This window comes from Aquarana catesbeiana, linkage group LG04 (genome assembly GCF_042186555.1).
Source record: "Aquarana catesbeiana isolate 2022-GZ linkage group LG04, ASM4218655v1, whole genome shotgun sequence".
Taxonomy (NCBI): Eukaryota; Metazoa; Chordata; class Amphibia; order Anura; family Ranidae; genus Aquarana; species Aquarana catesbeiana.
The window spans coordinates 565583429-565609398 of NC_133327.1; the positions used below are offsets into that span (position 1 = coordinate 565583429).

At 43.7% G+C, this 25970-nt stretch overlaps 1 protein-coding gene across 4 annotated transcripts in view; it reads right to left on the bottom strand.

The window, feature by feature from the left end:
- The window catches only part of ATL2 (atlastin GTPase 2), a 176788-nt gene that overhangs the window by 37739 nt on the left and 113079 nt on the right, over positions 1-25970 (bottom strand). For all 4 annotated transcript variants that reach the window (XM_073628030.1, XM_073628032.1, XM_073628033.1 and 1 more), the window contains 4 exons: positions 18919-19057; positions 13516-13643; positions 1236-1292; positions 1091-1162 (listed from right to left, as the gene is read on the bottom strand). In XM_073628030.1, coding sequence (XP_073484131.1) covers positions 1091-1162; positions 1236-1292; positions 13516-13643; positions 18919-19057 — 396 coding nt within the window. The remainder of the gene's footprint in view (positions 1-1090; positions 1163-1235; positions 1293-13515; positions 13644-18918; positions 19058-25970) is intronic.

A 25970-nucleotide genomic window follows, 5' to 3' on the forward strand; every position in this document is an offset into this window, starting at 1 on the left:
CCTGTGAAGCTCTGGTGAACTTCATGCCCAAGAGGGTTAAGACAGTGGCCACACAAAATATTTACACTTGGGTCCCAATTTGGACATTTTCACTTAGGGGCGTACTCACTTTTGGTGCCAGCAGTTTAGACATGAATGGCTGTGATGCGTTATTTTGAGGGGACAGCAAATTTTCACTGTTATACAAGCTGTACACTCACTACTTTACATTGTAGCAAAGTGTAATTTCTTCAGTGTTGTCACATGAAAAGATGGAATAAAATATTTACAAAAATGTGAGGGGTGTACTCACTTTTGTGCGATACTGTACATAAATCAAACATTAAAAAAATAATAATAATTATCTATCTATCTCTCTCAAGTGTCCACCAAATATTGAACTCGAAAGTCCCAACATCACTGTCTGGTTCTTAAGCTGTCAGACATTTCCCCTACAATACTTCTCAGGGATCACAGGATGTATTGTTGGAGTGTCAGACCAATGGAGGCCCAGACCACTGCACTCTGTATGAGAGCAGCGGCCTAGCTCTCCAGTGTACTGTAAACACAAGGCAGCTTTTACAGTAAACGCATACAATTAACTTGCACAAATAAGATCTGTGTACTTACCTATTTTCAATTACCATCAGATCAGGCGTCAGTCAACATTGCAGCTCTGGAATGATCCTGAAAATTTTGTCATGGTGCACCAATCTACCTGATTGACAGCTATTTGCGCGGCTGAGAACCAGAGCCAGCTGCACTGCCCCAACCCCTGCCCTGCACTCCAGTGAGCGCTGGAAGAGCAGAGCAGAAAGCAGTGACTGATGGTCACTTGTCTCTGCTCCGATCAGACTGAGAAGTGAGCGATCAACGTCCATGTGATCTCTCAAATTACCGTCAATGTGGGATAGTTGCAGCACATTGATCACATCGATGCTGCAGCATAGGTAGGTGTGTGTGTATATAAATTTTTTTTTTGCAACCCCAAACTTCTCCTTTAAAAATTACCTTTTCCGGTATTTAATATCTATAATTTATAGCGGGTGTACTGAAAGCCAATAAAAGCAAAACATCTTCAAAGTATATTTCTACAGAACAAAAATCTCACCTGCTCCATGTGTTTGCTATATGTGTCTTTGGCTCCAGCAACAGCAGCCAGGTTATTCGCTTCTGCCGTTGCCTGTAAAATAATGAATACAGTTAACAAAGATCAAACAGCAATCTCCAAAAAACAAAAAAGAGTTTAAGAATACCTGAAGCATTGACTTGGGATGAGGGAGCTCTTCACCTTGATAGATTTTAATGTATGCCTGGAAGGGAGATAAAGATCAGCCAGCATAAGAACAGAAATGTCAAATGACTTTATGAATTACATTCTATGCATTCTGTATGAAGCAGTATACACAGTGTAAGTGAAAATGCTAGATATCACAACTATTTACCATCTCCAGGTAAATTATATCTTGTTTTTCAGGCTAAATTGGGTCTTCATTAGGTGGTAAATGGTGATTTGCTTTAAGACTCAAAAAGGAAAACTGGCCCAAAATAGTAAAATAGGATTTTTATTACAGCTTACCTGTAAAATCATTTTCTTGGAGTACATCACGGGACACAGAGCCTAAGTAATTACTTAATGGGTTATGGGCCACCTTCAGGTGTTGACACTGGTATACCCAGTCAAGAAAATTCACTCCCTATATGACCCCTCCTCCTTCCAGGAGCACATCAGTTTTTGTAGCAAAGCAATATACTTAAATCCCAAAAAAGAGGGGAGGGACCTCTGTGTCCCATGATGTACTCCAAGAAAAGGATTTTACAGGTAAGCTGTAATAAAAATCCTCATTTCTTTATCGTACATCATGGGACACAGAGCCTAAGTAATTACTTAATGGGATGTCCCATAGCAATGCTACTTGAGGGGAGGAAGAGACAACCCGCAGGGTACTCCCAGACTTGAGGACTTCTACTGCTGCCTGCAGCACACTGCGCCCAAAGGCGATATCCTCATACCTCCTTACATCCACCTGATAACATTTTTGTGAATGTATGCACTGAAGACCAAGTTGCGGCCTTACAGATCTGAGCCATGGAGGCCTGGTGATGCACTGCCCAAAAAGGACTAACTGCCCTGGTAGAGTGCGCCTTAACTTGAAAAGGGGGAATCTTACCCCTTATAATTCAAACTTATAATTTAACTTGCCGAATCCACTTAGCAACAGTGGATTTTCACTGCTCTCACCACATCAAGACAATGTAGTAACTTTACTTCCCTGGAACATGGTTTTGGAAAAAAACGATGGCAGGGCAATATCTTGGTTCAGATGAAAACCTGAAACTACTTTTGGCAAAAAGCCTGGACGAGGGCGTAACACCATTCTGTCCTCATGAATAATCAAATATGGCTCTACAAGAAAGAGCAGCCAATTTCAAAACTCTCCTTGCTGAGGATATAGCAACCAAAAATACCAGCTTCCTTGTCAAAGGGACTAAGGGAATATGCTGTATCTGTACAAATAGCTGTTTTTGTAACACTGAAAACTAAATTCAAGTCCCAAGGGCTCAAGGGTGATTTAACTGGCGGATTAATCCACATCACTCCTTGCATAAAACCTCGGACTAAAGAATGCGTAGCCAGCGGTCTTTGAAATAAAATCGATAAGGCTGAGACTTGGCCCTTAATAGTACTCAAGGCCAACTTCATCTCTACACCCAATTGTAGAAAGGCAAGAATTCTGCCTATGATATATCTCCGAGGGTGCAACCCTTGGATTCACACTAGGAAACATAAGCCTTCCAGACTCTAATGTATAGTTCTGGAAGCTGGTTTCCTTGCATTAAAGTAGAGATAACTGACCCGGAAAGCCCACGTTTCTTCAAAATGTGGGTTTCAATAGCCAGGCCATTAAATTTAGCGTTCGTAAAGTAGGATGGAATATTGGCCCCTGTGAGAACAGGTCTGGCCTTAGTGGAAGGGACCATGGATCCTCCACTGTCATCCTTACGATTTCTGCATACCATGACCTTTTGGGCCATGCTGGTGCTGCCAGAATTACCGGTTTTCTTTCCAGCTTGATCCTGCAAAGAAGTTGAGGCAGCAATAGAATAGGGGGAAATGCATAGATAAGTGAGAACTGATCCCACGGTATCACCAATGCATCTGTTCTGCATGCGAATGGATCTTTTGTTCTGGATACAAAGTTGACTAACTTTATGTTGAACTGGACGCTAGAAGATCCATGTCCAGAGATCCCAATCTTTGACAAACAGCCGAAAAAGTTAGAATATGGTTCACCTCTCTCTGCGCCGAGAGGCTCTTGGTGCCCCCTTTGGTGATGGATATAGGCCACAGCCGTGGCATTGACGGATTGGATCCTGACAGGACAATCCCTTAACCTGGATGTCCAGGCTTTCAGAGCCAGACGCACTGTTCGAATCTCTAGGATGTTGATGGGCAAGGCTCTTTCGGTTTTTGAACACTGTCCTTGGACAGTTGTCTTCTCTGTCGTTACCACTTTCCAGATAACCGGTCTGAAGGATTTACCTTTTAGCAGATTCTTTAGTAACCACCAATTGAGGCTTTGGGACACCCTTGGGGACAGCCGCATTGGCAAGTCCAAAGCTTGGATTGTTTTGTTCCAAGCAAACGGAATACTGTATTGCAACAGTCTCAAATGGAACTGGGCATAGGGAACTGCTTCGAATGAAGCCACCATCTTTCCCAACAACCTCATGCAAAGGCGAATGGAGGGATCTCCTTTTGACCTGACCCTCCACACCAACTCTTATGGAGTTGTTTTTTGCCTGGGCAAGAACACCTTTTTCTGGGCTGTATCTATGATCAGACCCAAATACTCCAGCTTTTTTAGCAGTTTTAAGGGAGACTCGCAACCCAGACTTTTCCAGGTAACTGGTTGTAATGCTTTCTGAACACCAATTGGTCTATTAGCAATAGATCGTCCAGGTATGCCAAGACTGTTAATACCCTGTGCCCTTAAACTGGCTAGAGGTGGGGCTAGCACTTTTGTGAACACTCAGGGTGCTGTATCTGGCCCAAAGGGCAAGGCTACAAACTGAAATGCTGTTCTACTTCAAACTGCAGAAACCTTTGGTGAGTGGGAAATATATAGACATGCAGATATGCATCCCTGACACCGACAGACGCCAGAAGTTTTCCTCCTTGTAGGATAGAAACTACTGACCATAGAAAGGAGCGGATCTTCAGGAACTGATTTAGCTATAGAATGGATCTGTTGAATTTCTGCATGGATCCGTACATGTACAGGAAACGCATGAAAAAGGCAGTGAAGGTTTTAAAGGAACCTAAGAAACAGAACTGACTCTACTAGAGCTGACTCTACTAGAGGTAGCTTGAAAGAGGCACGAACCATCTCTGTATTTGTACCATCTCTGATTTGTACCAGCAATCTCTCAGATTTCAATCTGAGAGATCATGTATTTTCAATCATGTATACAGGGGCTGAAAGTTTTCTCCTCTAGAGTGATGGTGGAGCCGTCGCTGCCCCTGGCGCAGGGGAAGGAGTCCGTTTAAATAAAAGGACGTTTATACCTTCTTTTGGGCAAAAGAGTACCTTTCCCGCTAGAAATCATTTGGATGTCCTATGCATGTGTTTTAGCACAAGCGCAAGGCGGGACGCTTGGTGAATAGAGTCTTTCATGGCGTCTATGGAAAGACATAGCGCCTTTGGTAGTTCGGCTAACTCATGGGCCTGTTGTGCAGGGACCTCCCTAAGGGCCTCTTTGAACTGGTCAGGGACTGACAGATGCCTATTGCAGCGACTGCAGGCTGAGAAACGGCACCTGCCAGGAAAAAGAGCATTTTAACAAAAATTCCAACTTCTTATCCGTTAGGTCCTTAAGCATTTGTGCATTGTTTACTGGACAAGTTAAATTTTTATTGATGCTGGAAATCGCAGCGTCTACTGCTGTACTTTCCATCTTTTGTGAATTTCTCCTCCATGGGATAGAGAACTGAAAAACTCTTTGGAGGGAGAAAATGCTTATCCAGATGATCCCATTCAGCATAAATAAGCTTTTCTAGTAATGCATGGGCCAGAAATGCGTGAAAAGGCTGTAAAGGTTTTAAAGAACCCAAGGAAGGGACCAAACTTTCAGCTGACTCTGTTAGGGGTAGCATGAAAGTAGAACGAACTATCTCTGTAAGAGTTTGTACCATCAAGCTCTCATATTGCAAAGTTGCATAAGGTTCATCCACTGTCGTTTTCTCCGCAGAGGAAAAAATGGCTTGTTTTTCTACATGATCACCTGAGGATAATACCTCATCCAGTGCCCACTGTTCCCTTGGTAAAGGGTTATAGGTGGGGAAGGGGGATCTAGCACGCTTCCTATCCCTTTGGATGGAGGATGCGATTAAAGCCGCTAATCTTCCTTCTAAGCCCTGCAGGGCAGAGGAAAATGCATCTTCAGTCACGTATACAGGGGCTGAAGTGTGAGAAACAGTTGCACCACCAATAGGTTCCAATGACTCACCCTGGCTTGCCATAGCTGGTATCTCCGGAGTGGATAGCAGTGTGGAGGCATGACTGGAGTTCCCAGCGCCTGGGGGTGGCATTTTTGGCACCCTTGCAGTAGCTCTGGAAGTCACAATGTTAAGCACAAAAGCAAAGGCACTTTAAGACAAATATACTATTTGCTGAGCAATAGTCTAGCAATAATTTTACCATACAGATCAATTTCTGATGCTGAATAACAATTTTATTTCCTGTACTAGAAATGCCTGTATACACCGTTTACATGACCCAGCGCTCCTGTGTCCTGTGTGATAGCCTCTTCACTTCAGCTGCTCTTGATAGACTGTCATAAGAGCGTCAGCTTTATATGAGACACTTCAGGTATTAGCCTGACTACTTCCCAGTATGTGCGCCGTGTGCTCCACGTGGACGCCGAGTCCTGCACACAGCGCCGCCTGTTTTAGACCACGCCCCCTTTCAGTGACCTGCCCTCCTCCTTTCAAATTAACTTTAGCCAGCCACGTATTCCGGGACTGTAATGCAGAACCGAAGAAGGCGGCTGCTGCCATCTGGCACTCCTGGCAGTTTCACTGAATGGGAGCACAAGCTTTAAACAGGGGGGGGGGGGGGGGGGGAATATATATATTTGATAGAATAGTTAATCTATAAAAAACATATGTACAACATAATCAATAATAGGTAAATCATTATCCATCACTGATTAACCTCTTCAGATCCGCACTATTGCCAAATAACGGCATCAGCGCGGACCCACATTGCAGGGACTACGTCTATTGACGTCTTCCCATGCACGAGCGGCCTGCGCACACCCTGCAGGGCGCGTGCGGCGAGCTCGGTGATCGGCGAGTATGAGACTCGCCGGATCACAGATCAGAGTAAGGGGTTGGTCCCGACCTCTTACCACATGATCAGCTGTCAGCCAATGACAGCTGATCATGTGATGTAAACAGAGCCAGTAATCGGCTATTTTTTCTCCTCGCGCTGACAGCGTGAGGAGGAAAAAAAAAAAAAGCCGATCACTGGCGGCCGTGAGGGGGACATCAGTCCTGATCATGGCGATCATCTGTGCCCCTTACCAGTGACACAGCAATAGGCAGCAGTGCAGCCTACCAGTGCCCACAGTGCTGCCCATCCGTGCCGCCTACCAGTGCCCTTCATCCGTGCCGCCTACCAGTGCCCTTCATCCGTGCCGCCTACCAGTGCCCTTCATCCGTGCCGCCTACCAGTGCCCTTCATCCGTGCCGCCTTAACTGTGCCCTTCATCCGTGCCGCCTTAACTGTGCCCTTCATCCGTGCCGCCTTAACTGTGCCTATCAGTGCCCACCAGTGCCGCCTCATCAGCGCCTATCATTGAAGGAGAAAAATTACCTGTTTGCAAAATTTTATAACAAACTATGAAACATGATTTTTTTTGTTTCAAAATTTTCCATCTTTGTTTAGCAAAAAATAAAAATCCCAGCTGTGATTAAATACCACCAAAATAAAGCTCTATTTGTGGGGGAAAAAAAATGATAAAAATTTAATTTGGGTACAGTGCTGTATGACCGCGCAATTGTCATTCAAAGTGCGACAGCGCTGGAAGCTGAAAATTGGTCTGGGCAGGAGGGGGGTTTAAGTGCCCAGTAAGCAAGTGGTTAAAAAAAAAAATTACAAAAAGATCTGCAGTGAAATACTGGATCAGTCAGTATAAAATCGGCCGATAATAGTGAAGGATTTTTCCCACTTGTTTCCAAAGTCGTTCCATGTTATGTAACCGAATTATTAATAAGGAATGTTTTTTTATACAATGTAATTGATTCCAGCTGAATTTGATTGATTAGTAACCCTCACAAGTTACATATATATTATATATATATATATATATATAGATATATATATATATATATCTATATATATATATATATATATATCTATATATATATATATAGACTTTTGTATATGATCAGTTGTAGGTATGTGGTCGTGAAGAAGGGCGATATCATCCGCCGGCATAGAGAGCAGATGATCACAGACAAGCCGATCCACCGCTGACAGAGTCTCATTGAGCCTGGGATCATCATAGGAGGAGAAAGAGCTGAGCAAACCACTCTTCTATGCCGGCGGCTGACTATAGACAAGCCGCTCCACCGCTGACAGTCTCACTGAACCTGGGCTTATCAGAGGAGGAGGTATCGTTCTAATTTAATTTGGTGGATTAATAATTATGTTTTGACTGTGATCTTAAAGTCATAAGCTTCATATATTGGAAAATTTCATTATTACTCACTGGCTGAAAGTTTCTGGGAGTGTTAAATAGAAAAAGGCTCGGAACAGATTGTCTCCTGAACATATCTTCTATGTGTCTATGTAATGGAGTTGCTATGGTTTATCTAAACACAAGTTACTATTTAACAAAAGTTTGACACAATGTTTCACTTATTTTAGAAACAATAAATAAGCACAAGAGGTAGCACATTAACCAATAGATAATACAAGCGCATCATTTTATTTATCTTAACTAATTGTGGGGTGTCACTAATTGATTGCAGCTGTATTACCTTCTATTTATTTATTTTTTTCACTATTGTACTTTTACATAAACCTTTTAGTCCACAGTGATGGATAATGATTTACCTATTATTGATTATGTTGTACATATGTTTTTTATAGATGAACTATACTATAAAAAATTTTATATATAGAGATAGAGATAGAGATAGATATATATATCGTATTTATCGGCGTATAACACGCACCCCAATTTAGGAGGGAAGTTGAAGGGAAAAAAAACTTACATTTAAATGCCCTTCATTGCAGCCATGTCAGTGCAGCCTTCCCCAGTGCAGCCTAGGATCCCCTGTCCCTGCTTCCAGGGCTTCAAAATCGCGGTCCGCGATTTGAAAATGGCGCCGCCGGCGCCGAAGTACACAGAGCCGGTCCTCGGCTCTTTCTGGCGGCTCTCGTTTACTTTCGGCTCCACTCGTAGTCCCGAGCGGAGCTATCCGAGTATGTTCGGATAGCTCCGCTCGGGACTACGAGTGGAGCCGAAAGTAAACGAGAGCCGCCGGAAAGAGCCGAGGACCGGCTCTGTGTACTTCGGCGGCGCCATTTTCAAATCGCGGCCCGCGATTTTGAAATTTGGACAGCTTGGGATCGGCGGGGATCGGCGTATAACACGCACCTGCGACTTTCCCCTGATTTTAAGGGGAAAAAAGTGCGTGTTATACGCCGATAAATACGGTATATATATATATATATATAGATATAGATATAGATATAGAGAGAGAGAGAGAGAGAGAGAGAGAGAGAGAGAGAGAGAGAGAGAGAGAGAGAGAGAGAGAGAGAGAGAGAGAGAGAGAGAGAGAGAGAGAGAGAGAGAGAGAGAGAGAGAGAGAGAGAGATAGAGATAGAGATAGAGATAGAGATAGAGATAGAGAGATAGAGAGATAGAGAGATATCTATATAGATATATATATATCTATACACATATATTCTCATTAAGTGTAAATCAGTTTAGCGCTGACACATGGCCAAATATGCAATACTACCCAAATGATGTAGTTTTTTTTTTTTTTTTTTTTTTTTTACACATTGCTGTACCCCCAGCTCCTTAGTTTTCCCAATTATTCCTGCTGCAGGATACTGCTGAAACAGACAGATTCAAACTTCACCCATCACGGCGGGCTGCGCATGACCTCTGCGCCCAACCTTTAACCTAGATAAAACCCTCATCTACTTTATTTTTTTTTATTCGTACAGACTTCTTTCTTCTTTGGGAGTATATCACAGGACACAGGAGTGTCTTCATCTTCATTAGAATATGGTAATGCTGCCAATTTCAGATGACAACACTGGCAAAAAGACAGGAAGTCCCCAACTAGGCATAACCCCTCCCCATTAAGCAAGGCTTCAGTGTTTAGTAGCAAGCCATAAACCACAAAAAGCAGAGGGATTTGATCCCTTTGTCCTGTGATGTACTCCAAGAAAAGGATTTTACAGGTAAACTAAAGTACCATTCTCTTTAGCATACATCCCATGACAAAGGGTACCTTCATCTCCATTGCGATAGGGATGTCCTAGAGCACCGATTATGAGGGGAAGGCAACAGAGGAACCGCAGTACTAGACATCAGTTACACCTGACAGCACTAACCACACAGGATGGACAGGATAAAAAGAAAGGAAACAATGTCCCGGTTGAGAAGGAACAAAGACAGCCACAGGTAAAAGGATAGCGGAGAACCACCTTGTCACGTTGAAACAACAGGAACAGTTCCCTTACAAGAATAGCAGCCTATTCCAAAAGAGCAAGACCGGAAAGAGGATCACTTGCTTGGAAGGAATACAGGGTCAGACGCATTATTCAAACCTTTGAGCTGGGATTAATGCTGACTTCTATAAGTCAAGACCCAGTCAAGAAAAAAAAAACCTCTCCAAGAGAGAGTGTGTACCATATAAGAAACATTGATTTCCAGAAGCAGATGCTCCTTCAGAAGTATGTTGTCCAGGTAACCTATGACAAGAATACCCAGGAACGCAAGAGTCCCAAGACCAGAGTCAGAACCTTGAACACTCATGGGAGCAGTGGCGATCCTGTAGCACAACTACAAAAACTTTGTGAGGCAGAAGATCAGAAGGTGTAGATAAGCATGCATGATATTCACAGATTCCAGGAGAAAACGTTTTGCTGGAGAGAGGCTACTGCCCCCATAGAGACTGGAGTCTCTTGAGATCCAAAACGGGATGCACATAGTCTCTCAGTTTTAGATGCGAGAAGGTTTGAGTAGAAACGGTGAAACCTTTCACCCTCTGGACCGTAATAATCACTCCTTGAGATAGAAGATGACAGAAAGCTTGCAAAAAGGAGGAGAAAATCTTTTTTTGTGGATTCAAAGAAACAAATGCATGAAGCACGGAGTGAGAAGGCTCTAAAGTTAGTTACAGCTTGTAGCCATAAGCAACCATTCTGTGAAATCCTGTAGACCGCCCACCAAGTGGGGGAGCCACTTCACAATGAAAAGGACTTGTCTGCCAGATAAGGGCTTTAGAGTCCATAGCACCTTACAGAACTGAGGTTTTAACTTCGATCCCAAGGCCTAAGAATGGCAAAAGGATTGCTTTTTGGACGTAGATGGAGCAATAGGTTCACAAACTGTAGGCTTAACCTTCTTTGTAAGTGGTAACAGTAGTCTTACCTACACAGTCCGTCACTTTCTGGATGCAATCATCCAAGACAGGAACAAACATTTTCTTTGAAAAGGTAAATGTTCCGCAGAGTGGCCTAAGATGTGGGAAGCACTATTCCACTCATCGCAAAAGGTAATGGTGCTGGAGAACTCATTCAAGGTCATGTCTAGGTAGTATTATACCCCAGGGAGAATTGCAAAATATCGCCGCACGTATCCTGCTCATTGCTTTAGAGAGGATGTTCAGACCTGGGTGATATGAAGCGTATATGGTGGACGTGCCCCAAAAAGGTCAAATGCCTGTCTATGCCTTGGTCAATACGATTTTGCATTCTTTTATACTCAAACTTGTGGGAAACATTGCTTCATAAGCCTATATTAGAACCGACGAGGCGTAAATGCATACTAGCAACTCGCATTTTTTGGCCGCTAAACACACGATAGCGAAGGCATGGAAAACGCCTCTCCTATCCTTTGAGGTAAAACAACGGGTGCACGGAACTCTGGTAAACAAACTTGTCTGGCAACTCTGGTTAGATCAGTTTCTGTTGATGTGCTGGCCCTTACGTTTTTTTGAACTCGTAGAATTCCAACTCTTTTGTATGCAAACTTTTTTACTCAATAAAAATATTGTGAAAGAAAAGCTAAAAGTTCTGCATTCTTCTAGCAGGGCAATTTTGCTGACCAACCCTTCCATGCATGGTACAAGAAAGTTCCCTTGCTGTGTGGAGTCCTTCAATACATCCACAGAGAAGCTGTTAAGGGCACACGAGAAACGTTCCTGCTTGGTATGGCATTACCACCAGCAGGATCCCTCTGCCCTGCCATGCGATGAGCCCAAACCGCAAAACTCTGACCCACACCTACAGCGGTAATTTCTGGGTATAAAGCTGTCACCACCAGAACAAATGAGGCTTTTCTTGTCCACTGAAAATGTGAGGGTCTTTACTGGTAAAAGTAACTGCCAGATCCAAAGGCATACTTTTTTTTCTCAGTGAACTCCTTTTCCATGGGGAATTGCTAAGCGAACCTTGTGTGGCAGAACCAATGTCTTGTCGGGGTGAGCCCAGTTCACTTGCAAAACATCCTAAAATGAGGATGTACAGTTAAGGATTGAGATGTTGTGGTGGCTACCATGATCCAAATCCTTTAATTGGTCCGTACTTCTGTGAGAAAACTCACCATTGCTGAGTTTTGGGCCCTGTATAAACCTTTGGATAAGGATTCTTCTGGGTCACCTTCTAAGGGAAACATCTCGTCCTCCACTGGTCCCTCCTTTGTTAACATACTAGGGCGAAATAATTCCACTTGCGACAAAGGCAGGCCAAGCCAACAAGTATTCCAGAAAGCTGCTACTGTATGTCTGAGCTAGCAGATTAGGATAACTCCCTTGTCACAAAGAACCGGCTTTAAAATATGATCTCCTTATGTGGCTTTAACACACATTTTAGCTCCTTGGATGGTTTTAGTATGTAAAATGTAGTAAAATATATGACATTTTTAACATTGTTGTGACTTATGTGTGTTCCTAAAGTTGTGAGCACCTAAAAAATCCCGTATCTTTTTCAGTTTATAGTTGTTTTCAAACACCAATGGCTTGGTTTCCCCAGATATTTGTTCCTTTCTAATCCCACAAGTGCCCCACTGCCCCAACAAGGAAAAATGTTGTGTGGCCCCTTTAATACTGGTATTGTGGCTCCACACAAACAGCACTGCTGCGATCGGAAGTTCCACAGTGGGGGGCACTCTGCGCAGCGCTGCATGTCAATATACAGGCCTAGTGGTGGCATGAGAGGTGCTGTACAAGTCCATACTCTCCTGATAATCTCCCAAGAAATACAGGCAGAAACGTATCCATCATGCCATACCATCGGGGAGGCGTGCGATTGGCCTCAAATTTATTCTGCATCAGGACAACCCAAAACACACAGCCAATGTCATTAACATCTTCCCAGCATGCCTTCCAGCTCTTTAGTGGATTAAATTACTGGGAGGCAGAGGCAGGCATTCCGATCATGTGACCACTGTGATGGACTGTCACAGTGGTCACATGATCAAAAGCCCCAATCGCAAGTATGCATCAGGAGCATACCTTGACAGTTTAGTTACCATGATGGGAGCGCACTCAGCACAGTAAACTGTTGGGTTAAAGCCCACCCGCCGAGAGGCCGCATATATGCCAGCCAGCAGGAAGAGGTTAAGAACTGTCTTCAGCATAAATAAGAACAAGGAGACATGAATGTGATCGTTTGGCCCCCACAGAGCCTCAATCTCAACATTAAGGCTGTCTGGGATTACCTGATGAGACAAAAGGATTTGAAGGAGCTTACATCCACAGAAGATCTGTGCTTAGTTCTCCAAGATGATTGGAACAAACTACCTGCGAGTTCCTTCAAAAACTGTGTGCAAGTGTACCTAGAATAATTAATGCTGTTTTGAAGGCAAAAAGGAGGACACATCAAATACTGATTTGATTTTTCTTCTGTGGAATAAAAAAAAAAAAAAAAACACAAACTGTATTTTGTACCACAGTTATTTGCCTTAAAATATTGACATGCGTCTCCTAAAATATGTCATATGAATATTAATCCTAATTTCTTTTGCAACATTTTTTTCCCATAAATAACCAGGTCTATCCACTCTGCATTTGTGCTCGGTTTCTCTACAAGTCCCAGACCTTGATAAAAGGCATGATTTTTTTTTTCTTTTTCTCTAAATCGCAGCAATGTGTGCTCACCATCTCTTCTTGCACCTCTTATGCTTAAATACATAGTAATGGAATGCTTTGCATAGATGGTTTATACATCACTGTTTTATACCCAATAAAGGCATGTTGCATTACCAATCAGGTGAACTTACCTTAAAATATTCTAAAAGATCTCGACAAGTCACCTTGTTGCCACTAATTTCTTTTTCGACCAAGTTCTCAGGAGCAAGTAGTAAAGGAACTAGATTTTGAAGTTCTTTTTTGAACTCATCATCTATATCTAAAAGGGAGAATGACAGGATTTCAGAAACATGTAAACTGATTACATGAACAGGTACAAATAATGGCTCGAACAGGAGAAAAAAAAATGGCTCGACTCTCCAAAAGCTACATAAACCATTCATATTATTTAAATTCCAGGTTTGATGGAGCGGGTTAAGGTGAGAACTGCCTTCAGATGGCTATTTCTGTCTGGACCCATTTGGGGAGATCTGCCTTCACTTTTGATTCTGGGTATCAGAGATAAAAATTGGATATTGTATGGTTTTATATCGAAATGATTGGAAAGCGATAAAAATTGGAATTACTCTTCTCCCATAAAATCTTTTTCTTATAGTTCATTGAGGGACACAAAAATTCAGACACATTTGGAGTATACTGCTGACTTTAGGAACATTTTAACACTGGCAAAAGAAAAAAAAAAAAAAAAAAAAGACCAGCCTGCTATATCTTCTTCCACTCCCAGCATACCTGAGTTTTGTAACAAAGCAGTGCAGAGAGTAAAGCTATAAGCACAGATGGGCCTGTACAAAAATCCAGTTTCCTTTTCCGTCCTTAAAAGGAGAGGTATGGGATATAAAAACAAACCTTCACACTTACCTCTATGCCGTAGCATCAGTATCAAGATAAAGCAGTTCCATGCTAGCTCGAAGACCAAGAACTGAACAATTATATGACCACCGATTGCTCAGTTCTCAATATTCTCTGAGTAGAGCAGTGACTACCAAGTCACTGCTCTCTGCTTCTCTAGTGCTTACTAGTGCCGAGCTGGGGAGGGGGTTGGAGCTGTTAGTCAGTGGGATGGATCCAGAAAATATTTTCAGGATCCTTCTAGAGCCTGGTGTAGCAATTACCCACTCCCAGCTGACCCTGGGTCACAGGAGAATGAAAGTGTACGCCTGTGACCCACAAATAAGTATGGCCAAAAAAGCTTTGGCCATACTTCTGTTTTAAAGGATACAGGATTCAGAGTCATTTGGGATATCCAAAAGCAGCCAACTGAGGGGTGGGCAACACAGCAAACAAAATGCTAACAAGTCGAACTTTAAACAAACTGAGAACTGCCTGCAACTCAAAGAGCGGCCTGAAGAACCTTGCGCCCAAAGCCAGCATCAAATGAAGCCTGAGAATTTATCTGGTAAAACATAGAAAACATGTGAACAGAAAACAAGGTGGAAGCCTTGAAAATCTAGGAAACAGTTGCCCGATGTCCAAAAGCTCCCACAGATCCAGTAGAGTGCGCCTTGACCAGAAGGGATGGAATCACCAAGAAAAAAAAAAAAACAAGAAGTTGGTTCCCCTTTATGGGACCATCAGGGAAGGAAAAAAAAAAAAAAAGGAGTTGAACTTTTTAAATGGTGGTAGCAGATAGATATGCACAGCTCAGACTGCATACAGAAAATAAAGGGAAATCTCTTGATGTGCTTGGTCTGGGACAGACACTAAAGCACTATGACCAGGTTAAGCAAGGGGAAAAGCTGAAATCACCCTGGAAAGGAAGGAGAAGCAATGATGCAGGATATTCACCGACCAAAAAATTCCTGCTGAAAAGGCAAACTTTGGGTCCATGTTTACTGCTGTCTATTCCAACAGAAGCCAGTATAATGATCGTGAAAGCAGCCTTAAAGGGGGCTCAGGACAGTAAGGCCCCTTTCACACTGGGGCGTCGGCGGTACAACAGCGCTATTTTTAGCGCTGCTGTACCGTCGTTCTTGCAGCGGTATTCGGCCGCTAGCGGTGCGGTTTTACCCCCCGCTGGCGGCCGAAAAAGGGTTAAAATCCCTCGTACAGCGCGGCTATAGCCGCGGTATAGCCGCGCTGTCCCATTGATTTCAATGGGCAGGAGCGGGGAAGGAGCGGTGAATACACCGCTCCTTCCCCGCTCCAAAAAAGCGGTTTGCAGGACTTTTTTCACCGCCCTGCCTGCGCACCGCTTCAGTGTGAAAGCCCTCGGGCTTTCACACTGAACAAACAGCGGAGGCTGTTTAGGGGCGGTTTTCAGGCGGTATGAATGAGCAAAAGAATGAGCAAAAATGTCATTCTCTAGATGTGCACACTGGTAGAGACAAACCTCAAAAGACTTGCAGCTGTAATTACAGCGAAAGGTGGTTCCACAAAGTATTGACTCAGGGGGGCTGAAAACAAATGCACGCAACACTTTTCAGATATTTATTTGTAAAGAATTTTGAAAAACATTTATTATTTTCCTTCCACTTCACAATTATATGTCATTATACTTTTTCAAGGCACTGTAATAGAAGTCTATGGCAAAGTGCAGCTTATTCTAAGGAAAGCCACAGGTGTACTGCGCTGCACCCGTGGTGCGGCTAAACTGCAGCGCATTAGTGGGAAACCAGCCTTAGGCCCCTTTCACACGATCTGTACAATCGGGTCTGCCTTTCCGTTTTTTACCTACTTCCAATCCGATTGCTAAAACAAAAACAGAAGGGGATCCGTCTCCTTCTGTCTGGACGGATTGGAGGGCCCATAGAGTAGAGTGGGCTGTGTCCGTGTCCGCTCTACATATGCAGAGTGAACACAGACGTGTTATCCACCCGCTCTGCTCATTGTGGCCCATGATCGATTACCAAGTCGCTTAAATGGCCTTCCCCCTATTTTTTTTTTTAAATGGCCTTCCCCCTTCAAAAGGTTGGGCGCCCCTGTACTATACCATACCCAGATATGCTAAAAAAAAAAGCAATGTTTTAAACAGGATAACATTTCAACAGAATTTAATGTGGTCTTGGCCATGCCCCTCCTTTGTGGTATTCCTGCTTTGTGGTATTTTATTACATAAGTGTAATGCTTTATACTTACATCTGTGCAAATGGTTTTGCACAGAGCAGGCTGGAACCTCCTCTTCTCGGGTCCTTCTTCACTGCTCCTGACCCCTCCCTCATGTCGAGTCCCCCCACAGCGAGCAGAGTCACAGTTCCGTGTGTTCACTTAGACACAGAGCACCGCCTGGCCCCACCCCCTCTCTCTTCTGATTGGCTAACTGACTTTGACAACTGTGGGAGCCAATGGCGCCGCTGCTGTCTCAGCCAATCTGGAGTAGAGTCCCGGACGGCTAAGACACTTGTGGACCACTGGAGAGAGACGGGACTCAGGTAAGCAATTAGGGGGTGCTGGGGAGGCTGCTACTCACAGAAGGTTTTTTTTATCTTCATGCATAGAATTTAAAGATAAAAAAAATACCGCCTGAAAACCGCTCCAGTGTGAAAGGGGTCTAAGGACTGGTTTACATTTGCAGATGGGAGTGCGGGAAAATCCCATAGTTGAGGTGCATTTTTACCACACACTCGCAACCACTGGTGTAGCATCAGGGGTTGCAATTGGGACCCCGCCCTATGCTCCAGGGGGCCTGTGCAGCCTCCCGGTCACATTTTGTTTTACACTTGGACAGGAGGACCAGCATTGAACTGATCCCTTCCATTTTCCTCCTGCAAACGCTGAAATAGATAGGGTCCTTGTAAAATGTAAACAAAGTCAGTGTTCACACTTGTGTCATCTACGCCTTCTTTTTGTGATTAACCACTTAAGCCCCGGACCATTTGGCTGGCCAAAGACCAGAGCACTTTTTGTGATTCAGCACTGTCGCTTTAACTGACAATTGCGCGGCCGTGCGACGTGGCTCCCAAACAAAATCAACGTCCTTTTTTCCCCACAAAAAGCGCCTTCTTTTGGTGGTATTTGATGACCTCTGCGGATTTTTTGCGCTATAAACAAAAAAATAAAGAGCAACCATTTTGAAAAAAAAGCATTTTTTACTTTTTGCTATAATAAATATCCCCAAAAAATGTATAAAAAACATTTTTTTCCCCCTCAGTTTAGGCCGATTCGTATTCTTCTACATATTTTTGGTAAAAAAAAAAAAAAATCACAATAAGCGTTTATTGATTGGTTTGTGAAAAAGTTATAGCGTTTACAAAATAGGGGATAGTTTTATGCATTTTTAATAATATATTTTTTTACTATTTTGGGACCATTCACATTTATACAGCAAACAGTGCGATGAAAAATGCATGGATTACTGTGTAAATGTGACTGGCAGGAAAGGGGTTAACCAGGAGGGGGCGCTGCAGGGGTTAAGTGTGTCCTAAGGAGCGATTCTAACTGTAGGGGGGATGGGCTACGTGTGACACGACACTGATCACCGCTCTCCGATCACAGGGAGTGGTGATCCGTGTCACTAGGCAGAACGGGGAAATGCTTGTTTACGTCAGCATTTCCCAGTTATTCCTCTCCGTGAGCTGATCGCGGGTATCCCCGCGGACATCGGGTCCACGGGACCCGCGATCACACTTGACAGAGCTCACAGCGTGCACGTGACCACACAGTGGCAAATTTAAAGGGACGCACCTGTATAAAAAAAAAAAAAAAAATTTAATTCTGAACGATTTTATTTCATTGTGACCCACACCCAGTTACCAAATCACTTAAATGGCCCACTCTCTTCAAAAGGTTTAGCACCCCTGCCTTAAAGAGGAGATCCAGCCTGGGTTAAATAAAATTTAAAAAGTCAGCAGCTACAAATACTGTAGCTGCTGACACTTCATATTAGGGCACTTTCCTGTCCAGGGAGCCCACAATGTCAGCACCCCAGCCAACCTTCGGATCGACTCCCGGGTGCTGCTGCCACTATTCCTGGTAAGGGAACCAAGCAGTGAAGTCTTGCGGCTTCAAGCTGGTTCCTTACTGCACATGCGTGAAGTGCGCTGTGCTTTCTAATCGGCCCGGCGGGGGAAGGAGAAGGGGGCCGAACTTACGGGAGATCGGGTTGCAGCCCCGTCTATGGAAGTGGGAAGGGGAGCCATCAAAAACAGGTCCCCGTTTCCCTCTCCCCCCCCCGGAAGGTGCCAAATGTGGCACCGGAGGGGGGGGGGGGGGGGGTGTCTCAATAGTTGTATAAGAGAAAGTTGTAATGTTGAAGGTGATCTCATTTAGAATCCCGTTGGCTGCGGGCTACTATGTGCAAATGGAATACTTATCTCCCACAACAGAGGTCACAGAGCGCAATAAAAGCCTGACAGCAGTTCTATTCAAAACTAAAAACAGGTTTTCATGAATAGGGCTTTAACATTCCAGTAATGTGCAAATGATGGTTATGCCTGTCAGATGGAAAATGACAAGGGACTCCGTAAGCTGTAGGTAAAGAAATCCTAGAAAAAAAATTTGGGACCCGATAGGGGTAGGAGAGTTTCAACTGCCAGCAGCTCACTGTCCCTATATATGAAGAAGAGGCTTTCTGTACAGAATGACATAAAAACACTCACCTATTAATTTACCATCAAAATAGGGGTTGGTAGCAACTTTAAGACCAGGATGAGGCAAGAGGAAACAGCTGATGTTCGTAAAACAAGAGTGTATATGTTTCCTGACATTTTGCAGCTCTTCATGCTGGTTCTGTTTCACCTGTTGATCAATGTGAAATACAGATTATCATTTCATTGTCTGTTAAAAGTAATCTTATGGCTATCCCCATATCACACCAAGCCTGATCTCTGCTTCTCCTAGACTCACAGGTTGGGAGGAGGAGGTGGAATATCAGAATTTTGGGACGCTTATTTGCTTTAAGAAAATGATTCTCAACTGCACTCTTAGTAATGCAAGCTTGTGTTTTTAGGATATATTTAAACATGTACAGATAAAGTTGATCTCCAAACAACTAACTATGCAGTTGAAATAAAGTTATGTGAACAGTCTTACCTGTCAAAACATTTGTAGCACTGCTGAACCAGTTGTGTGCTCCACACATCCATGCATGGCTTTGTCATAGACCTCACTCTGCTTTACTGCAGTTACTACCACCACCTGATTGTTGACCCACCAAGCCTACTGAAAATGAGAATCCGCAGTATTCTAATTAGGTCATCTCTCTGTTCTCTCCTCCTGCAAGCATGTTCAGGAAGCAGGGCCGTGTACAATGCAGTAAAGCTTTTATTGTTCAGACTGCTGCCCTCCCAACAAGAGTCCTACTGTGCAGGGGATGACAGGAAATATAGCAGGACATATTCCATTAACAGCCATTTATGTGTAAAATGTGTTTAATTTTATTGATGAATATCTAACTGGATGGTTTTCTTTATTTATATCTGGTTGGAGTTTAGCTTTAACAAAAGAACTCTGGTTTAAACAACAAAATTTTCATTGGTTTGGCAGAGCGATTTGGCATTTAATTTTTTTTTATTCTTCCATATGCATACAGCTTTTGTATTTTTTTTTTTTTTTTAAAGGAAAAAAAAAAAAAAAAGGAATTTGAACTTTCCTGCACATTTGACATCTTGGGAGTACAGTACACAGGCAGAGTTTTCCTGGGTTATAGGCCCGAACATTTAGGTGGACACTGGCAAAGCTTTCAGGGACGCACCGCCTCTGCGCCTCCACTATAACCCTACCCACTCCGTGAATCCTCAGTTCCATAGCAAGTACTGCAGAGTAACCAAGAAAAGGAAGGGCGTGTGGCCAATGCCCTGTACTTCAGGATATGGAATTTGCAAGCAAGTCACAATTTCTCTCTTAATCATACAGTGCAGGACACAGGCAAATTATTTATAGACCCTGGGATGCATCCGCAAATGATTGGACATCCACTTGGTAGATCATATAAATAGTATGAATAGAGGACTAGAGTGCCAGCCTTACGCAGCTGGGTTACAGAGGCCTGGTGCCAAAAAGACCCAGGAAACTCCCAGCTATCTAGTGGAACAGGTTGGTAAAAGCAGGAGGAGATTTTCCCTTGAGAAAGTAAAGCTCTGGTGATCAGATTTCTTATCCATCTTGTAATAGTGGACTTGGAAGCAGGGTGCCCCTTGCAAAGTCCTGAAAGCAGAATAATAAATGTATACTTCTGATCAAAGCTGTAGCTTCAAGGAAGAATAATGGCTCTGACTACATCCAGGCAATGAAAGGAAACTTTCTTAGGATGCAGGGCATAAGGATGTTAGAATTATGTCCAAATACATCTGGAAGACAGATACCACCTTCGGAAGAACGGATGGTCTTGGATGCAAGACAACCGTGACTGTACAAAATATGAGTAACTGCTCCTTACAGTAGAAGGTGGCCAACTTAGAGACCTGCCCGACTCACACGATAGACTACTTTGCAGGACAGGTGATCTAGGGAATATCCATGATGAGTTTAAAGGGTGGCTTCTGCAGGGCAGAGAGAACCCAGCTGAGATCAAGGATCCCAAGGAGGCTTAATGCAAGATACACCTTAAATAAAAGTTTTTACAAGGGAGAGTGAAGCCAAAAGGTTTTTGAAACAAAATGGACAAGGCACTTTGAAAATGTTTAAGGCCAAGTTCTGGTCAAGTCCTGATTGTAGGAATGCCAGAACGTGAGGCACAGAGTAATCTCTGGGATTGAAGTGTCTGATCACACCAGGCAAGCAAGGATTTCCAGTTACAATAGTAAATCTTCCTGGAAATGGCTTTTCTTGCTTTCAGCAAGGTAGGGAACACAAACTCCGAGAACCTTCAATATTTTAAGACCTGGATTTTAACAGCCATGCCGGTAAAGCCAGAAACTGAAGCAGGATAGAATAGAGGGCCTTGGGATTGCAGATCTTGCCTGTTGGGAAGGGGACAGAGATTGTCTGCTAGAAGACAGAGTAGGTCTGTGTACAGGGTTCTTCTGGGCCAGTTTGGTGAAATTAGAATCACCATTTTCCTCTCTTGCGCTATCTTCATGAACAGACAGGGCAGAATTCCCACTGGAGGGAACGCATAGATTAGCCTTGTCATGAAGCTTGGAATACTGAAGTATTTCCCTTTGATTCTATTACACAGTGGGGGGGGATCTGCTGCCCTGTTTTAAGGCTAACCCCCTCCAGACGACTCCATGGTCTGGAAGGAAGGCATTGTTCTGTGTTTGACTGTTTATGTACTTTAATTAACCCCTGGGGCTTCTCTGTGTCATTACACATATCAGTCCTCCTATTCAAGCTATCGGACCAATCCCTGTTGACCCTGTTTCAAGTCCTCATTTGCATGGCCAAGAGGACCTAATTGAAGACTAAAGTGTACTTTACAATTGACCAATAGGAAAGTGGTTGTTGGGGGCGGGGTGTTCAAACTGCTGTGTATAAAATTGTGTTGTATGCATCCAATAAAAGTGAGATTCCTGGTTAAACTTACATACAGCCTGCCTGGTGTTTGTTCTGAGCTACACAACTGGATTAGAACGGCACATAGCTATAGTTCTAATCCCGGAACATCGGATGACCGAACCATCAGATGTTGCGATCTACAATCTGATTCTATAGCCGCAGAGGAGTGTCGGGAGAGTGGAATCGAGCGAGCAGGGGCTCGTTACATTGGTTGGCAGCCGTGGGATTTGCTCTCCAGTTACTGGGACACTCCAAACCAGCCTGCAGGAGAGCCACGCTGAAAGACTTACTTGAGAGCCGAGAGGGACCGGTGGGATTGTGCTTCCTTTACGTGAACACATCCAAACCATCACCTGGATCTAAGGTCCAGATAGCAGGAGAGGAGAGGTACAGATACCAGCCACCATGGAAGAGGAATTCAGAAGAAGGTAGCGAGAGATGCAGATACAGCACAGAGGACCAGTATCAGAGCAGGTCCTGCTGGGATGGTTTGATTCTATCCGCTGCGAACTCTGGAAGGAAGCGCTAGCCCATGAGCAGCGAAACCAGGGAAAAGTTCTCCCCTCCGTCCATGTGAGGTACTGGTCGCAGTATGAAGTGCGAATGCTGTTATTGGGGGAACAGCCGAACCAGGAGTGGACAGCTGAGTTAAGCAGGCTGATCCGGGCAGAAATGTAGTTGGACGAGAGCTACAGAGCCCTCCAGTGGTATGTAGCCCAAGTGTGCCCATGAACAGCGGATGACAGCCCTGCGGAAGGCTTTGACTACGATGGCCTGGGATTGTTGTACTGGAGGCTGTCCAGGGACCCTGACTTTGGGAGTGATCGAGAGTCTTACACTCGAAGAAAAAGACTGAACTTGAAGCTTAAATTGGAACTTTACTGCGTCTGAGCATCGCAAACCAAAAGCGCGGTTTAATTGACTTAATATGCAAAGCAAACTCAGCCAGCCACCCATCCATTCCTCCATGCTTTATTTTGCTGAGAAATTATGTTGAAAAACACTCCTAGCATTTTTGGCCATGACCATCTTGAGTAAGGGCAGATGATTCATATAGCATTTACTTCCTGGAATCCATCTGCCCTTAGCTCAGGCATGCATTCAGGCGTGTGTGTGCTTGGTTAGGAAAACCCCTCCACCTCTCCTGAAAACTCTTGGGATGTGCAATTTGCTTAGGCATGAAAGCATGGAAGTAACTGAAGACATGTTAAAAAAAAAAAAAAAAAAAAAAAAAAAAAAGTTTAAAAAATAGTAAATTTGATATAGTGCATCTGGAAAGTATTCACAGTGCTTCACATTTTATGTTACAGTCTTATTCCATAATTGATTAAATTAATTATTTTTATCAAAATTCTACAAACAATACCCCATAATAATAATGTGAAAGAGGTTTGTTTGAAATCTTTGCAATAAAAAAAAAAAAAAAAAAAAAAAAATGAAAAAAAATCCCATGTACATAAGTATTCACAGCCTTTGCTCAATACTTTGTTGAAGCACCTTTGGCACCAACTGCAGCCTCAAGTCTTTTTGAGTATGATGCTACAAGCTTGGGACACCTATTTTTGGGCAGTTTCTCCCATTCTTCTTTGCAGGAGCTTTCAAGCTCCACCAGGTCGGATGGGGAGCGTTGGTGCACAGCCATTTTCAGATCTCTCCAGAAATGTTCAATCAGGTTTAAGTCTAGGCTCTGGCTGTGCCACTCAAGGACACTCACAGAGTTGTTCCGTAGCCACTCCTTTGTTATCTTGGCTGTGTGTTTAAGGTCATTGTCCTGTTGGAAGATGAACCTTTGCCCCAGTCTGAGGTCCAGAGCGCTCTGAAGCAGGTTTTCATCAAGGATGTCTATGTACATTGCTGCAGTCATCTTTCCCTCAATCCCGATTCCCAGTTCCTGCCATTGAAAAACATCCCCACGGCATGATGCTGCCACCACCATGCTTCCCTCCAGCCATGACGCTTGCCGTTCAGGCTAACGAGTGCAATCTTTCATCAGACCAGAGAATTTTGTTTCTCATGGTCTGAGTCCTTCAGGTGCATTTTGGCAAACTTCAGGCAGGCTGTCATGTGCTTTTTATTAAGGAGTGGCTTCCATCTAGCCACTCTAAAATACAGGCCTGATTGGTGGAGTGCTGCAGAGATGGCTGTTCTTCTGGAAGGTTCTCCTCTCTCCACAGAAACACTGGAGCGCTGTCAGAGTGACCATCGGGTCACCTCCCTGACTAAGACCCTTCTCCCCCGATCGCTCAGTTTGGCTGGACGGCCCACTCTAGGAGTCTGGTGGTTCAAACTGCTTCCATTTACGGATGGAGGCCACTGTGCTCATTTTGACCTTCAATGATGCAGAAATGTTTCTGTACCCTTCTCCAAATCTGTGCCTCGATACAATCCTGTCTCGGAGGTCTACAGACAATTCCTTGGACTTCATGGCTTGGTTTGTGCTCTGACAAAAGGTGAGCTTCCATGCAGGATCCGGTGCCTGAATCAACATTACAGGCTGTCCCCCTACAACATGGGGTCCAGGTACAGCTATCAAGATTTACTGAGGTTATGCAGATCTACATTCACCGCTTTCATTTGTAATATTAGGAAGCAGTGTGCAATTTATTGAAAGTGAGATAGTGAGAAGTCAAACATAAAATAAGAAAAAATAAAACAAAAGCAGAGCTCCACCCAAAAGAGAAAGTTTTGCTTCTCTGCCTCCTCCCCTGGTTTTGACAGGTACCCGCTCCCACCTCCTGCCATGGCAAAGAAGACTGCGGCCCATTCACAAAGTGCAGCGTGCTTCATGCATGCGCAGTAGAAAAACTGGCTATGAAGCCACAAGGCTTCACTGCTGTTTTCCCTTAGTCGAGATGGCGGTGCCAGTGCCTGATAGCTGATTAAGGAATCCTCTCGAGTGAGGTAACCGTTGGATGCCTGGACAGGCAAGTGCCCCAATATTAAAAGTCAGTAGCTACAGTATTTGTAGCGGCTGACTTCAATTTGTGCCTGAAGCTCCTCCTTAAGCCAAGAGTGATTTCTCCGTACAGCAGAAAAGGACACTAGCAAAAAATGGAGGATTCAAGATGTGGGGTAGGGCTATAGGGTGGGTGCCCAGGGGGCATGTTCTCAAAAGCTATGCCAGTGTCCTATCACCCGAAGGTACAAGCCTAAAATACAGGTTCTACAAATACTTTGCCTGTGTACGGTACGATTAAGAGAAATACATTTCAGCTGTTTGTTGGATGATCAGTAATTTTACAAGTTTTTTCCACTGGAGACAAAGGAAAACAATATCCTCAAATCCTGTTCTTTAGAGATGCGTTCAGTGAACTCTTTAAAAATCTGGTGTTTTAAGAAATTCCAGGAAACGCTATACAAAATAAATTGGTAAAAATCTTGTCAATGTAAAAAATACACACAGTAATTTGAAAGCCATGTATACCAATATGTCTGTGAAGGTTTCCATTTATTCAGGTCATGGTATAGCAAGTAGAAGTCACATTCAAATGGTCTTGTTCTCCAACATGTCATTGCTTCTCCAAGCCACTTCCTTCCCTTCTAAATGAGTGATGGAAGATACCCAAGCATGATAGGTCAGTAACCATAATCCAATCCATTCCGACATATAATTTGTCAAGGCAGATGTTGATTGTCCAAGAACAGAACCAACCTCCCTGAACAAGGGCTTTCAACGCCAACTGTTGTCCAAGTGATTTTAAAGTGACATTAAACCCACACCAATAAAAATGGCTTAGAGACCGCCCGTCGTCGTTTGACAGCAGCAGAATGGCTCCCATGCGCGAATCACAGTAGCTGTACGGCAGGCACTTTAAGGGGTATAGGGGGGGTACACGCACACCGCCGCGGTACTGAGGAGCTGATGCGCTCCTGACAGAGCCAGAACGAGGATCTGTGTGTGTAAACAGGAAAGAGGGGACAGATCGTGTGTTCCTAGTATATAGAAACACCGATCAGTCTGCTCCCCCAGTTAGAACATACTGAGAGAACACATTTAACACTTTGATTGCCCCCCTAATGTTAACCCCTTCCCTGCCTGTGACATCGCTGCCATTACTAGTTAAAAAAAAAAAAAAAAAAAAAACAAATAGTAATAATAAAAATGCCATACATCTATCCCCTATTCCGTAGACGCTATAACTTTTGCACAAACCAATCAATATATGCTTATTGTGATTTTTTTTTTTTTTTTTTTTACCAAAAATATGTAGAT